We start from the raw sequence: 16,282 nt of genomic DNA, 5'->3' as shown, positions 1-16,282 counted from the left end.
ATGTATATGCCACTAAATTTTTAACTGTCTAGTAGGATTGCCTTAAGGTTTTCTTTTCTTTTATCCCTTGGGCTGCCCTTGCCATTCAGCTAGGTAAGCAATGCTTCTCCCAAGCCATTATATACACAGAACTAAAACAACTGAAAGCAAGAATTAATTAGCACTAATAAATCTACCTACCTCATGTAACGCCAATGAATGACCATATCTGATCTCTACAGAGTTCACAATGCTGTTCAGTGGAAGCCACTCCTCAGAAACAAGGTCATACCTGTATAAATGAGAATTTATGATTCTTCTGTGTAATTTATATGTAAATTTACCTGTCCTTCTCAGGATTTGTTAGGAAAGATATATTAATAAAAAGTGTGAAGACACATCGTTACAAATTATATATAAAAAAAATCTTTTATGGATAAAAGTTAAACTGAAGCAGTATACTTTAAACAAATATACTTTTGTTTCTTTACCATACTTAGTGTTGCACTTCCCTATGCAAAACCAAGAGTGACAACATTCACAACGGAGCTATGCCAATTTATATCAACTGAGGATCTGCCCAAAGGTGTGTCAAAAATAGGTTCTACAAAAGCTCAAGGTAAATTCTAACATTCCTACAGGAAACAGTCAGTATTCATAGCATAGTATTTTTTAATTACACTTTCATCATTCAACCATAAAAACTCTCTCTAAACTTAATTTGGCACAGGAAATCAACGAGAAAGACCCCATCCAAAAAAAAGTTCATTGGCTTTACATCTAGGGAAGCAGCTATGTTTGCAATGCTTACATTTATGTAAAGAAAAAATCAGCTTTAAGATAAATCTTTAATGACATCTATCCGCATGTGCTTAGTGAGATGAAAAAACAAGGCAAGACTTTGAAAAAGTAGCTAGTGAAAATGAGGAAGGACTGCCTGGCAATGATATACGAACTTTCAAATAACCTTCAAGTATGGCTTAGAGAAACTGCTACTTATGGATCAAACACTGTCCCAAATTTTGAATGCATGACTCTCACTGAAGCTGACAGAAGCTATATGTATGCATTTTAGGGCAGAATTAGGCCCTATATCTTTTAGTTTGTAACACTATCTGGGTCAAGAGGTGGTTTAAAAGCTTTCCACAGAGAATATTAGTGTACCCTTAATGATAATTGTATAAATGATATAACAATATTCTTCACAACAGCGGGTGTCATCCTCATTTTACAGATGAGGGAACAGAGTTTAAATGACTTGCTCAAAGTCATACAGTGAGGCCGTTTTGAATTGGCCTGGTGACAAGAATAGATCCAGCATAGCCAAATCTCAGTCTGGTGCCCTATCCACTGGGATATGGTTCCTCTCTTTCTAAGTTCAAATATCCATTTCAATAGCCCATAGAGCTTCATTAAGCACTCACAACCTGAAATCCTGCAGGTTAAACAGCAGAAACTGTTTTATTAGAATGAGTTAATTCAGATGGTCTCTGAGAGGATGTAGACTCAGCCTCACTGAAGGTGAGGCAAGACAGAACTTGTAGGGCTTATGAATGAATATACAGAAAATAATAATAGTGAGACAGGATAGTGTTGCAGGAAGGATGGAGTAGGTCAGCAGTTACTGAACCCCACGACTCTGTATGAAGTTTTTTCAAAACTAGCTCCCATCAAACATTAGTAAACTCATGCTGACAAATCCTAGCTTTGGGTAGGGCATAGGTCTGGACACAGTTTGCAGGATGATGTTTTCTAAAATTAATTCTTGACATCTAATAATATCTTGTACTTGGAAAAGCAAAAATGATATCAAGGTATTTGAGTTTACTCACGCTAAAATCATATGGGAATCGGTATGATTGAACATGTAGCCTCCAACAACCCACATTACATTGCCATTGACAACAGCTTTGTGAGACGCTCTGGGAAGCTTCGGACTAGAGTATTCTTCACGAGTCCAGAATGACTGATTAGCTGGTACAGGGACTGCACAGCCAGGACCTTTTAATGAAATATAAGTTTAAAATGTTGAGAAACACTGTTACAAACATACATGTAAGGGACCATTTATGGATAAAATAAAGCTTCAAAGTAGGAAAGTAAGGACGCAGCTTGTAGCTGTGCCATATTGGGTGGCAGTTTCATTGCAGATTTCACAACCTAAGCCCAATACTTGTATGGCAGACCACAAAAACACTACTAAGATTCCTGAAGTTGGGAATTCAGTAAAGAGAAAGCTTCCCTCTCTGTCAGTACTCAACCAGTCCTCTAACACATTATTTGGAGTCATGGTGTACGTAAGATGCAGTGTACATAAGATCTGGGTCCTAATTACCCGTGGCCATTAAACATTCCATGGGTTTTTCCCCCCAGGAGTAGAACTGTTATCTTTGATGCTCTGGTAAATTTGGATATATCCCTGGTGCCCTAGATTTGGGTAATTTAATTTTGCTCATCTAAATTCCTTCTAAAGTTTCTGCTAATATACTAGTCACAATTCCTTCGCTAAACTAATTTGCAGTGTTGCTATGTGCTGTCAAACAGCTGCTGTGCTTAACCCTAGAGGTGACTATATTTCAGTACTATACACATTCACTTCTTAAAGTATTTGGGGATTTTTTTTTTTAATGTGACTGACTAATTTTTGCACTTAAAATATACTTATACAAAGAAAATCAATTTTATGTGAGAAACTGAAAATTCCAAGAGGTGAAATTATAGAGGTTTTTAAATTAAAAATGGAGCAAATCACCACACTTCAGTGTGGCAGTACCTGAACAGAATTAGAAACATACATGTTTCATTTATTTTTGAGACAAGTTAAATCCTACCTGAAGGCTCAACTTTGCCTTCAGATACAATCGTACATCCTTATATGTCTTCTAAGATCCATATTCACTTGCTCAAATGGACGGTAAGCAGATTTTTTTTTATTTTTTTTTAAGAGATACATGCTTATGTTTGAGAAAGGAGGACCAAGGCTCTGATGCATGCAGGTCAGAAAGGTACAGCTGGGAGAAGAATGGAATCAGAATGTCTGCTGAGTGAAAACATCTGCCAGACACTATAACAGGGGTGGACAAACTACAGCCCAAGGGCTGTATCCAGCCCTTCAGACGTTTTAATCTGGCCCTCGAGCTCCAGCCAGGGAGCTTCTTCTGGCTCCCTTCTGGCTTCTACGTGTAGGGGCAGCTAGGAGGCTCTGCGCGCTGTCCCCACCCAAGCAGTGCCCCCACAGCTCCCATTGGCCGGGAACGATGGCCAATAGGAGCTGCAGGGGTGGTGCCTGCAGACCGAGTAGCACGCAGAGCCACCTGGCTGCAAGTAGGAGACGGGAGTGAGGGGGAACATTCCGGTGCTTCCGGGAGCTACTTAAAGTAAGTGCCACCCAGAGCCTGCATCCCTGACCTCCTCCCACACCCCCACTCCCAGCCCCAGCCCTGATCCCCCTACTGCCTTCCAAACCCCTCGGTCCCAGGCCGGAGCACCCTCCTGCACCCCCAATCCCTCATTTCCACCCCAGAGCCCACACCCTCAGCCGGAGCCCTCACCCCCTCCCACACAACAACCCCCAGTTTCATGAGCATTCATAGTCTCCCTCTTACCCCCGCCCAAATACAATTTCTATACCCACATGTGGCCCTCAGGCCAAAAAGTTTGCCCACCCGTGCACTATAATCTCTGCAGCAAGCAATCCTGATTTAACTGCAAATGTTACACAAGCAAAAGCATCCCCCTCTCAGCAAAAAACCTATCAGGGCACTTACCTTGCCAGCCTGAATTGCACGAGCATCCTTTGGTCCCATTCATGTTGCACTGACCTCTTGCAGGATATCCACAATCCTCTGTGCAATAAGGAATATCACACGCCTCTCCTTTCCAGTGTTCAGAACATTCACATTGAACAGTGTTACTGCCGTTACTGTGTTTGCACTCTCCTCGGCCAGAACAATTATTGGGACACATGTCGAAACTGCAAACACGGGGAAAACAATGTTAGTCAGCAGCTCAATTGACTACCAAGCCACGCATCTTATTGCACAAAGAGGTGCTGAACAATGTTAATACAAAGGTATAAATGTCTGTTCTACATATCTATGCTGAGATAAGATATGGAGTTATGAGTCTATACTTGTTTTTGGTCTAGCTAATATTTTAAGTAGTAACATTAAGAGCAATTTCTGTAACTGAGTCCCAAATTAGGTGAGCTGATGAGGAAACACTATTGATTTGCTAAGTTCTTAGTGTTCAGCAGAAAAAGTGGTACTTTGCTTAGAGTCCCAAAGTAACTGACTGACAAGTTATGCTTTTCAGCTCTGAACCACCTTTGCAAAAAGTTTTGTTGATTTGGTACACAATTTAAAGAGCTGGCTGCTTAACAAGTTAAATCTACAGCAACGCTTCTAAAACAATCCATATACATGCCAGTTATTTATAATGAAAATAAATCACCCCACACCACAACAGTAAAGGATTTCATCAGCCCACATGAGGGCGTTGTAGTAACAATGTGATCTATCCAACAGAACTAGTCCCAATTACACTTTATTCTGGGACTCACTTAACAAATGCACCGCAGGGTGCACGTCAATAACCCAGCCATACACATCCCTTTGGATCGTGGTGCACACAGTACTCAAGTGGAATCAACTGTGGTAAAACTAGTCCTCCGGTATTTTTAAGCAATATCTCTGTTACAGATTCACATTCAGGGGCCTTATTCTTTCAAATCATGGACAGCCGATTTTTTTTTAACCACTGACTTTGCATTCAACAAAATGAATCAAAGATAGGGATCACTATCCAAAATCCAACTGCACCAAGACTAAATGAAATAAAATGATTTCACTCTCCTTTATAGTAAGGGTAAGAGTGAATTTCAAAGCTTGACTTTGAATTCAAACTCCAGCAATAATACTCTGAGCTGGTTAATACATCCAACTTTAAAAACCAACAGAAAATCCTTGCATCCTTTCTGTTAAGGACACATTAGGAGGAAGTCTCTCTCCCATAACACACAAAACAACCAAAAATCGAAATAGATTTTTTTAAAAAAAAATTAAAGAAAATTATCTGAAATGAGACTGAGCACGTAGAATTAAGAGAAATTTTAAAATACAGCTTAATATAGCAAGTTCATATCCACCTTCTTTTAAAGGAAGATAGATTAGTCATAAGTGAATTTATTCAGTGCATTTTTATGTTGGAGTCTCTCACCGTAGTCGATGTATGAGAGTCTGTTTGTTTCAGTGCATCTTGTACAAATGTAAACTCATGAGGGATCCACAGATGCGTCCACATCTCAGGCAGACATGGCCTCATATTTTTGTCACAGCCTGCTTTCTTCACTCACACTTCTCTTTGGCTTTTTTCAGTTCTGACATTGTTATTGTCACTATGTAGTACTGGCAGCTGCCAGTAGATGGTATCATGGTTTTTGGTATCAGAGTGACCAAAATTTTCTAAATTAGATGTCTAAAATAAGGCTGCTAAATACATTTTGGCATGACTTTGGAAAGTGCTGAGTACCCTCACCTCCCACTGCAGTCAGCAAGAGCTGCTGGATGCTCAGCACCTTTTGGAAAAAAACAGACCACTTATTTAGGTGCTTAACTAGGCACCCAGTTTTGAAAATCTTGGCCAACGGATTTAAGCCAAGGGCTCCCTAGCAGACAAAAATGTATGAAGTTGAAGGCGAGCCTGGGAAGACACGGATAGCTTGGCCATAGCTATAACATGTCCCCCTGAATAAGCAGCACTCCATCCACTCCCTTCTGACTTTTTTCCCCTATTTAAAACAGCCCAATATAGTTGGTTCGCATGACAAATGCATTTTACGGGTTGATCCACATTTAACATCCAGGGATCCTTAATATATTCCTGTGGTAGACAGTCATTTGTAACTGAATTTCTTCAACCAACCAACATTAAATGTTACAAAGAGCTAAAATTTCCTGCACATGAACACCAATTCACACCCACAGTAAAACAAATCCCACTCCATACAAAATCCTCATACACAACTACACTGAAATAAAATTCAGAGGCTGTTACACCCACAAAAGCAAGAGATTCAATTAAATGTCCAATACCTACGAGTATGTCTACCAGCATGTGTACACTAGCATCTTCTACTTATGTCTCTAAAGTGACCACTCTGAAAATAATTAGCCCATTAGGGAATAGCCTAAAGGTATTAAAAAAAAACAGCACTGAGCATAAAGTATACTGTAGCAAATGTTTACAAAGAACCTCTGCATAATGTTTCTTAAAAATATAAACAGGGAAAGCGAGGAAGTTTATTCATAGTCGTTAGACCCAGAGGGGTAGCTCTGCTAAGGCAGCCCAGTAACCAATGGGAACTGAGATGATCTGAAGCTTTTTAGAGATGCCCCCACACATTTCTCTTTATGATAGGTTTAGTCCAGTGGCCTGAGGGAAATTCTTGTGTGTATGCAGGAATGTGAGGAGAAAGGAATGTGAGGAGAAAGGAAAAAGGCTAAGAAGTCATATGCATAAAGGGGATAAATTCTATTGATTGCATGTGATTGTACAAAAATAGTCACTATTACTCATGTTGCATTTACCCAAGTTTACAATCCACATGTGAGATTAATGCTAGTGACAAAATATTAGACACCTTACACAAATTATGTGATTAATTTGCCTCTTGGCCTTCCAAATAAGCTATTTATTAACTTCATGTGTTAAACCATGCATTACAAAAAGTTCACATGAGTATATTTACCTTTTTAGAAAAGGTAATGAAGGATTAAAACTTAAATTAACTTCCAGTTTCATGTTTCAAGGGCAGCTGTCAGTACCAAGAGAAATAGAGAAGAGAAGTGATACATAGGACAAGAAAGGACGTCCGGAGTAATTAAACCCAGATCCCTGCTCTCTCAAGCAATGCCATCATGTCATCCCATTCATAAACATATCAAGCTTTGTCTTAAAACTAGTTAGGTTGTTTGCTCCCACTTCTCCTGTTAGACCGCTGTTCCAGAACCTCACTTCTCCAATGCTTAGAAACCTAATTTCCTGCCTAAAATTTATTCCTCACCAGTTTATCCCCACTTGTTCTTGTGCCAACATGGTCTTTCAGTTTAAATAGATCTTTTCTGCCTTGGTGTTACCCCACGGCCCATGTATTTATAGAGAGCAATCACAGCCCCTCTCAGCTTTTGCTTTACTATGTTGACCAAGCCAAGCTCTTTTAGCCTTCTCTCATACGATTGGTTCTCCATATCCCCGATAATCCTTCTCTGCAGCTGTTCCCATTTGAATTCATCTTTCTTGAACATGGTGCCCAGGACTGTACACAGCTGTCTAGGTATGGTCTTGCCAGTTCCTTGTACAGTGGAATTCATAATTCCCTGGCCTTACTGGAAATACCTCTCCTGATCCATCCTTGGAGTGCATTTAGACTGCTCTCTCAATATGCAACATTTACATTTCCTCAAAACCATTTGGAAGAAGTATTACTTACTTATAGGTGATATTAAACCCTGTCAAATTATAGGCAGCATCACTAAAGAAATGCAGTAGGACATAGCCAGAAGTGGCTACAACTTCTGGGATTGTTTCATTGCCATCCTTCTCAGGAACAATAAGACCACTGAAAAAGAAAGACAAGGTACGACGTTAAATATACAGTCATGGGAGCATAACAATTACAGTAACTCTACTATGCACTACGTGTAAAAAATTTAATTCAAGACACAAGCCAGACGATTTCTTAAATTTTATCACTTTGAAGTATTACATATTTACAATAGTAACCAAAGACTTCCCTATAGAAATATCATCAGATTTAGTGTTTTGTTGAAGAAACTCCTTAAAAACATCTTGAGAAGAGGGTGTGGGGGGGAAATGATAAAGCCCTTAACTTCTTAAATATACCATGGATTTGTCCAAAGCAATTAACTTAGTCTCACATGACATTCTGATTTTAAAAAAAATTGTATTACATAAAATTAATAGGACACAATTAAATGGATTAAAAACTAACCATTGACAATTTTCAAAATGTGGTTGTTAATGGGAAGATAACAATGAGTGGGCCATTTCCAACAGGGATCAGTTCTTGGTTCAAACCTATTTAACATTTTTATCGACTCTGTAGATGATGATAAAATCTTTGCTGGTTTTGCAAATGACAAAGATTGGTGGGATAGTAAATAAAGAAGTCTGATTACTATTACAGAGTGATCTGAATCTCCTCTTTATATGGTCAGAATCTAACAAAATCTATTTTAATGCAGACTAATGGGAATAAAGAATGCAGGATGAGAGTGTCTTGGAAAGCAGTGACTCAGACTATGGGATCATTGTAAATCATCTCAACATGAGCTCTCAGTGCAATAGTGCGGCAAAAAACAGGTTGTAGTGTGATCTTTGGATGTATTAAAAGGGGGAAATTAAGTAGAAATAGGGAAGCAATTTTGCCTTTGTAGACACAACATTGACAGGACTGCTACTGGAGTGCCCTGACCGGTTCTGTTCTACACATGTCAAGAACAATGCTGAACTCTTCAGTATGTACAAGGAGAGCCACAAAAATGATCCAGGGGCTAGAAAATAAGCCTTATGATGAAAGAGTTAAATAGCTCAATTTATTTGGCTTATCGAAGAGAAAAGTGACAGGTGACTTCATCACTATGTTGCACTGTACACATGGAAAAGATATCTGATACCAGGGGCTTTCAACCTTGCTGAAAAGGCATAACAGGATTAAATGACTGAAAGCTGAAGTTCAGCCTTAAAATAAGATGCAATTTCCTAGCAATAAGGGTAATTAAACATTCTAACAGCTTACATGGGGAAATTCTGGTTACCTGCCAGAACAGGAGTTCTTGTCTTGTCTTCTTGTTTTTGTATCGTGTAATAGGAGTTCTTTGTGTTATAAAATCTATTGTCCATATATGTATTCCACTCGAGGTCTGCATGTGCTCCAGGCACCTGAGACAGAAGTTTTTTCATTAAAAGTGTCCACTGGTCCACACCTGTGCCCATCACCTCCTTGTGCTCGAAACAGAGGACATAAGGGATGGCACAGAATGAGTGCTTCTCCAGTTCTTCTCTACCACAAATCACCTTAGGAAAACATCCAAAGAAAAGGGGAAGGAGAGTGGGTAGTGGAATACACTTAGGGACCACATATCTCAAAAACTTCAGTTACTGTAAGGTAAGTAACCTCTTTTCCTCAGGTGATGGTCCCTATTATTCTACTTGACTTGACTTCTAAGCAGTACTCATTGAGGAGGAAGGTGCAAGGAATCCTGCTGTACCACAATTGCAGGACTGCTGTGCCAAAGGATGTGCCTGCTGAAAAAGTTTGTTCCAGGGCATAATGTCTACTAAGGTACACAGAACCCATATTGCTGCTCTACAGACCTCAAGAAGAGGAACACTGAGGTAGCCTGGTCTCTGGTTGGATGGGCTCTCACCTTGAGGGGGCGGTTGTCACAGCCAGCTCACAGCAAAGCACATTCAAAGACAGTGAGGAGATTGAGCAAAGGAGATGAATAGTCTAGGAGATTTCCCGAAGGGCTTTGTGCTCTGCAGGTAGAAAGCCAAGGCCTGATGAACATCCAGAGTATGGAGCTCTGTGTAAGGGGTGTTCATTCTCTTCCTTCCCCCACCCACACTGATGCTGGTTCCACCCTTTCAGTGGCTGGCTGTTTCAGTGCATTTTTGGGTCCCTGTGCCAATGAGCAAGATCCGTTCTCCTTTTGAGCTCCTGATACACCCATACTTCGGCGCAGAGTATTGTCGGACTTGGAGGGTGTAGGGGAAAGAGGTCTTCTTCCTAGATGAAAATTTGGAAGGGGATTTCTCCCATTTTTTGTGAGAATTCTTGCTCTTCTCCTGTTTGCTAGAGTCCTTAGCTCTGCCCTCTGTGATTCCAGAGCCAGGTAAAACCATGCTCAAAGGGGCACTTTTGGTAGCCTGCAACAGATGGACATGGAATCTGATGACCCAGGGTTGGACTAGGGTGTCATTGACCATTCCATCAGTAATCTCCTGAGCTGGAACTCTCGGGATTGATGGATTCAGAAGAGAAAGAAGAGGCAGATTTGCCCTGAGAGTGGATATGGGATTCCCCAAGGCAATGAAGGCTAGTGTCGTTTGAACTTGTGGAACTCCTTACCTGAGGAGGTTGTGAAGGCTAGGACTATAACAGCATTTAAAAGAGAACTGGATAAATTCATGGTGGTTAAGTCCATAAATGGCTATTAGCCAGGATGGGTAAGGAATGGTGTCCCTAGCCTCTGTTTGTCAGAGGATGGAGATGGATGGCAGGAGAGAGATCACTTGATCATTGCCTGTTAGGTTCACTCCCTCTGGGGCACCTGGCATTGGCCACTGTCGGTAGACAGATACTGGGTTAGATGGACCTTTGGTCTGACCCGGTACGGCCATTCTTATGTAAGCTGCTAACCAGAATGACCCTTGGGCAGGTGACTTGTAAAAGGCATGCGCTGGCTAGATTACATCTATGTCCAACCATTTTCTCAGTATTATGTGGAAAAGGGTAGTGTGCAGTCCGCTAAAAATCTGATTGTCATGATTACTGAGTGATGTTTACATGGGAAATAGTTCGTGGGAGATGTAAAATGTAGACTATTAGGTTGGAAAACTGTTGAAGAGAAACTAGTCATCTGAGATGAGGCAGGATCTCAGGGCTAACACATTCAACATTAAGAACAATGGACATCTGGGGAGACAGCACTTCACTTATTGTCTGTCTACATGGAGACTTACGCATTGACAAAGACACATGAACCTCAGGAGAGTTCTCTGAAGAGGGGGCCACCTGGACTACAAGACAATAGCCTGTAACTGTATGAGAACAGAAGACATGGCACAAGGCGTTATCCATTAGAGAGGAGAAACTCTTTCAGCAGAGGTGTCTTATGAAAGGTAGAGCTGCAAGGACTTCTCATTGGGTGAGAAATAACTTACTAGACAGGAAAATAACTTAATAAGTACAGACCATAGTTTGCATCTTATGTTTTTCTTTACCTGTAACCTCAGGCTTCCAGATCTTCATGCTTGCTTTTATTTGAATCTTTATCTCACGTTCTGTTAAACTGCAACTTGTATTTACTATAAACCTGTCTAAGTGCCTTGTGCTACGGACAGCATTGAACTCGGGTGAAACAGTGAACTGGGGAGCACTGCTTCCCAGGAGGCAGAGGATCAGTGTACATTGCTGGTGTTCAGAATATAAACAACTGGGGACTCAAGTGTAACAAGTGGAGTGTGTAAATAGAGAGCTTGCACAGAGAAAGAGTGGGGCTTTTGGAGCCTGGAGAGGAGTGCTTGTGTTGCCAACAACTTGCTGGGGAGAGTTTCGCCTGATGGTAGTGATTCACCCCAAACATCTAGGGTAACCCCACAAAGTGTCACACCACAGTTCCTGAATCCTGAAATCTTGGGCATATTACGTGACACCAAAGAGGAAGGGGGACAGAGAGGGGGACAGAGTCCCCAGGCCCATTCTAATGCTGTTCTAACAAAAATATATCTATTAGAGAACAACTGATTACAAGAAAAATGGATTTTGTAACAGGAATACCAGCAAAGCTATGGATACTGAGAAGTTACATCTAACAGCAGTAGATAGGAACCAGAGACGCAGGCAGTCCATGTACCCTTTAGGCCCTCAGTTTGAAGCATGAGGGGGTGAAAGGCGAAGGCATGGACCAATACACACTGTTGTTAAAAAAATCTTCTGGTCTCAGATGCACACAGTGCATGCAAACCTTGAGTGGAATACACACAGGGACCATCACTCGCAGAAGTAGTGGTGGTCACCACTGCCTGGAATCTTTAAAAGAGATTAGATATCTTTCTAAAAGATGGGCTTTAATCACGCTTTGGGAGATATTCTACATGTGCAGAGCATGGAGTGTAGCAAGGTGTCAGACTGCATGGTTGTAGCGGTCCCTTCTGACCTTGGAATCTGAATATATGAATTCCCCTTCTCATTCCCTGCCTTTATGGACCATGGGGATTACAGGCTTGCCTGCATTGCTCTCAGCATGCGCTTAACACTTGCAGCTCTGTCCTAAGACAATAACTAATAATACCACCTCACCCTTATCTTAGCGCTTTTCATAAGTAGTTCTCAAAGTGCTTTACAAATGAGATCAGTATCATTATGTATAATCAAATCTCATGCTTCAGGGCTTTTGCTGGTCATCTGTACAATTAGCCAGATGTACTCTGGGTTTTTTCCTCTTCCTGCTGAAACACTGATAGGCCACTGCGAGAGATGGGGTCTAGCTACAGTCTGACTAAAGTCATTGGGCTCAAAATAGGGGTACCTGGGTGAAATTTAGTGGCTGACACACACAGGACATCATACTGAATAATCTAATGGTCCCTTCTGGACTTAAATGCTATTTAAAACAAACAAAATCTATGAAATACACTATCCCCAACAAATAATTACAGATCTCCAAAGGCATAAGAATGTATACAAAACAGTGACTAAGGTGAAATCAGAATCTTTAGAAATGTGATGCATAAGGCCATTCAGCAAACAAGTCAGTATAATAATTTGCAAAATCATCATCTATTTTTAAATTTAGAAGGCCAAAAAAACCAACACATTGCTAACATAATAGATGAAAAATACATACTGTTTTGGTCTTTGTATAATCTTAACTATCACATGTTTGAACTGGTTCCATTTTTCCGTTGGGTTATCAGTGATTGGCAGGCATGAAAAAAGCTGGTCATCAAATGAACTGCTGAAACTGCACCTGATCGTTGGTGTGCTTGAGATTTGCTATGTTGAAGGTTGTTCTACTGAGCTTGGGGCACTTGTGCTGTGAATAGGACTATATGCAAGTTTACCACTGCTCTTACCAATCTGCTTTTGATATGGTCAGAGAGGATCTATGTGCTATTCTACATAAACTGGGCTGCCCAAGAGGGTCATACAAATCATCTGTCTGTTCCATGACTATATGACAGAGCAAGTGCTTGCCAGTGGTGACTTTTCTGACATGTTCTAAATCTCGAATGGAGTGACGCAAGGCTGCATACTTGCGCCAGTGCTATTCAACTTGTTCTTTGTCTGTGTCCTCAGCCATGCCACAAGGGACTTGGATCAGGGGATATAGATATAGATATATATCCGGTACCGGCATGATGGCTCCCTCCTTGATCTTCAGAGCCTCAATGCTAAGACCAAGATGCTGAAGAGACTTCTTATCCAGGTATTTTTTGCAGATGACTGCGCCTTGATGGCCTATAGACATGATGACCTTCAGGTCACCATTGACAGATTTTCTGAAGCATCTTTGGCCTCACCATCAGTCTTGGGAAGACACAGGTATTATTCCAACCAGCACCTCATTCCAATGCCCCAGTGCTAGCCATCTTCATCCAAGGCGCACAGCTCAAAAATGTGGATCAGTTTAAGTATTTGGGCAGCACCATCTTGAGTGACAATTCCCTTGATAAGGAAATTTCCTCCAGAATTAGTAAAGCCAGCCAGACCCTTGGCCAACTCTGAACAAAAGTCCTTAACCAAACACAACATTCGTCTCTCCACTAAAATGAAGACCTACAGTGCAGTGGTTCTAACATCTCTCCTGTATGGACTGAGAGGTGAACTCTCTATAGACATCACATTAAACAGCTTGAGCAATTTCAGATGCACTCCCTCTGCTCAATAATGAGAATTCACTAGCAAGACAGTGACCAATATTAAGATCCTTGAGAGAGCAAACACAACCAGCACTGAGGAAATGTTACTAAAAGCACAACTCAGCTGGACCGGACAAGTCATCAGAATGGAAGACCACCATCTACCAAAACAGATCTTCTATGGGGAGCTGAGTTGGGGCAAAAGAAAGAAGGGTCATCCGTATAAGTGCTTCAAAGTTAATCTGAAGAGCAGTCTCCAGTGGGCTGGCATCAATCCCAAAGAATTTGAGCAAATGGCTCAGAATAGGACTCTGGTGGTCTTGGACAAGATCAGCATGTAACAGATTTGAGTAGGATCGAGAAAATCCATCTCCAGGCTATACGTGAATGGCACCACAGAGCTGTATCATCAATCATCATAGATACAGACTTCATATGCCCGCAGCACAGACGACTCTGTGCATCGGGGTTCGAACTTTGGACTCGTGTGTAGCCATAGATGAGAACTCAGATAATATCGTCATCATCGTCAGCAATGGACTACCAATCTTAACTATGTAGAAAAAAATGGAGGTAGGAAAGCTTAAAGGAACCAACTCGGCTCTTGGAAAAACTATTTTCCTTATATCTGGCTGGAGTAATCTTCAAGATGTCTCAAAACAGAAATTCTACTCAAAGAAAATACTTCCCTCTTTCTCTCACTCCTCATCACTCTACCAAACAAAGAATTTGCATCATCTAAGGTCACCTAAGGTCTGAGGCAAAATTTTCAAAAGAGCCTAAGTGCAGTTTTCAGAAGAGATTTAGCTCCTAAGGGCCTAAGTCACTGGAAAAATAGGGCTTAGACTCTTGAAAATGTTACCTTCCTATACTAACCCATTATTGGGTTTGCTAAAAGAATCTTTGATATCTGAAGACAAGGGTGAAATTCTTTAAGTTTAACAATGAGAAAATAGTCAGTCCCCTTCCAATAAAGACACACCCAATATGCATATATCCATTTTTATCTTATATATTAAAGTGCTGTATTTAACACCTGTGTTTAATGAACATTCTGCTTTTCTGTTTCTAAGAGCAAAACTTTTCCCGCATCTCCATCAAACTTCCTCCCACCCTCAACCTCTATTCTATTTTCCAACAGGAATATTTTAACATATGGTAAAAATGAGAAAGTAAGCAATTTTTCAGTAATAGTGTGCTATGGCACTTTTGTAATTTTAAGTCTGATTTTGTAAGCAAGTAGTTTTTAAGTGAGGTGTCGGGGTACAGTCATCTGGAAAGGTTGAGAGCCAGTTAATATTTTAAAAGCGAAATCGAATTTAAATTAAAAATAGAAGAGTCAAATCTATGTGTAACGAATATTTGACAATATAGCTGCCTTAAAAGGCAGGCCAACCGTGATTATGTTAAACAATGTTTAGTATCACTCTAGAGTAAGCCAAAATTGGACTCAATATTCCAGCCAGGGGTCTCACCAGTGCCGAGCAGAGCAGTACAATTACCTTCAGTGTCTTACATACAACACTCCGGTTAACACACCCAAGGATAATATTAGCCTTTTTGGCAGCTGCATCACATTGACAACTCATTTAGTTTGTGGTTCACTATAACCCCCAGATACTTTTCCACAGTAGTACCACCTAGACAGTTATTCCCCATTTTGTACTTGTGCATTTGACTTTTTCTTCCTAAGTGAAGTACTCTGCACTTGTCTTTATTGACTTTCATCAGAATTCGGTAATGTAATGGGGATAATTGGAAAGATGTCAACCTTTAAAAAATGTGCTTTAATCTGGTCCACAATCTCCTGAAGGCCTTACTCTGCTCTAGACTAGCCTTTTTCAGAGGTTGTCATCCCTACGTTCTCTCAGAGGATCTCAGAGAACTTCACAATAGTCAGTTTCGACATACAGGTAAGGTAAGTAAAATTTCCCTATTTTATAGGTGCGGAAACTAATGCAGCAATTGTCTGAGTGGCAGAGTCAATGGCAGAGCTGACAGCAGTACCCAGAAGCCCTGTCTCCATTATATTCTCTCCCCACTGCGTGCTTCATTTTTAACTAGTCCCATTCTTGTGTGGTTTATTCTCCCTGCAGGATGCAGGCAGCACAGTGCATATACAAGAATCATGTTCTCTTGATACTTTACCTTCCAGTATAAAGGTCAATAGTCTAATAAGCGCTGCCTGCACACAGAAGAGAGTGGAACCGCTAAGAGACAACTTGAGAACTGTGACGGGACAGAGAAAAATACAAAGATACAAAGGACAACAGGAAAAGAAAAAGGACAAAAGTAACACAAAACTATGATAGAAAGGCTACCAGTACACTTATTCCCTGCACAGTGATGAAAGCAAGGGAGCACCATTTTATCTTAGTTTAACATAGACCAGGCAGGTCAGGTCCTTGAAACCATTAAAGGTCTGATCCTACGTTAAGAGCAATGAAGGTGGACACTTGCACTCATGCAGAGTGCCACAGGAGTCAATGATGCTTCATGCGGGAGCAGGGGCTTGTTCAAATGGTTCTTTTTGCTTAATCAGCACTTTAATATCTAGGTTACATTGTCCTTCTTCTAAACTATGCTAAGAAAACAGTATCAATCTTAGTTTAGCAAATATGTCCCATGAACAAGC

General features: G+C 40.7%; 1 protein-coding gene across 3 annotated transcripts in view; it reads right to left on the bottom strand.

The window, feature by feature from the left end:
• The window catches only part of ATRN (attractin), a 259,935-nt gene that overhangs the window by 172,196 nt on the left and 71,457 nt on the right, over positions 1-16,282 (bottom strand). For all 3 annotated transcript variants that reach the window (XM_045019462.1, XM_045019463.1, XM_045019464.1), the window contains exons 4-7: positions 7,469-7,597; positions 3,747-3,952; positions 1,812-1,980; positions 181-271 (exon numbers count right to left, since the gene is read on the bottom strand). In XM_045019462.1, coding sequence (XP_044875397.1) covers positions 181-271; positions 1,812-1,980; positions 3,747-3,952; positions 7,469-7,597 — 595 coding nt within the window. The remainder of the gene's footprint in view (positions 1-180; positions 272-1,811; positions 1,981-3,746; positions 3,953-7,468; positions 7,598-16,282) is intronic.

Source organism: Mauremys mutica, chromosome 5 (genome assembly GCF_020497125.1).
Source record: "Mauremys mutica isolate MM-2020 ecotype Southern chromosome 5, ASM2049712v1, whole genome shotgun sequence".
NCBI lineage: Eukaryota > Metazoa > Chordata > Testudines > Geoemydidae > Mauremys > Mauremys mutica.
The sequence above is the reverse complement of the archived record's forward strand: the minus strand, read 5'-3'. Positions and strand labels throughout refer to the sequence as shown.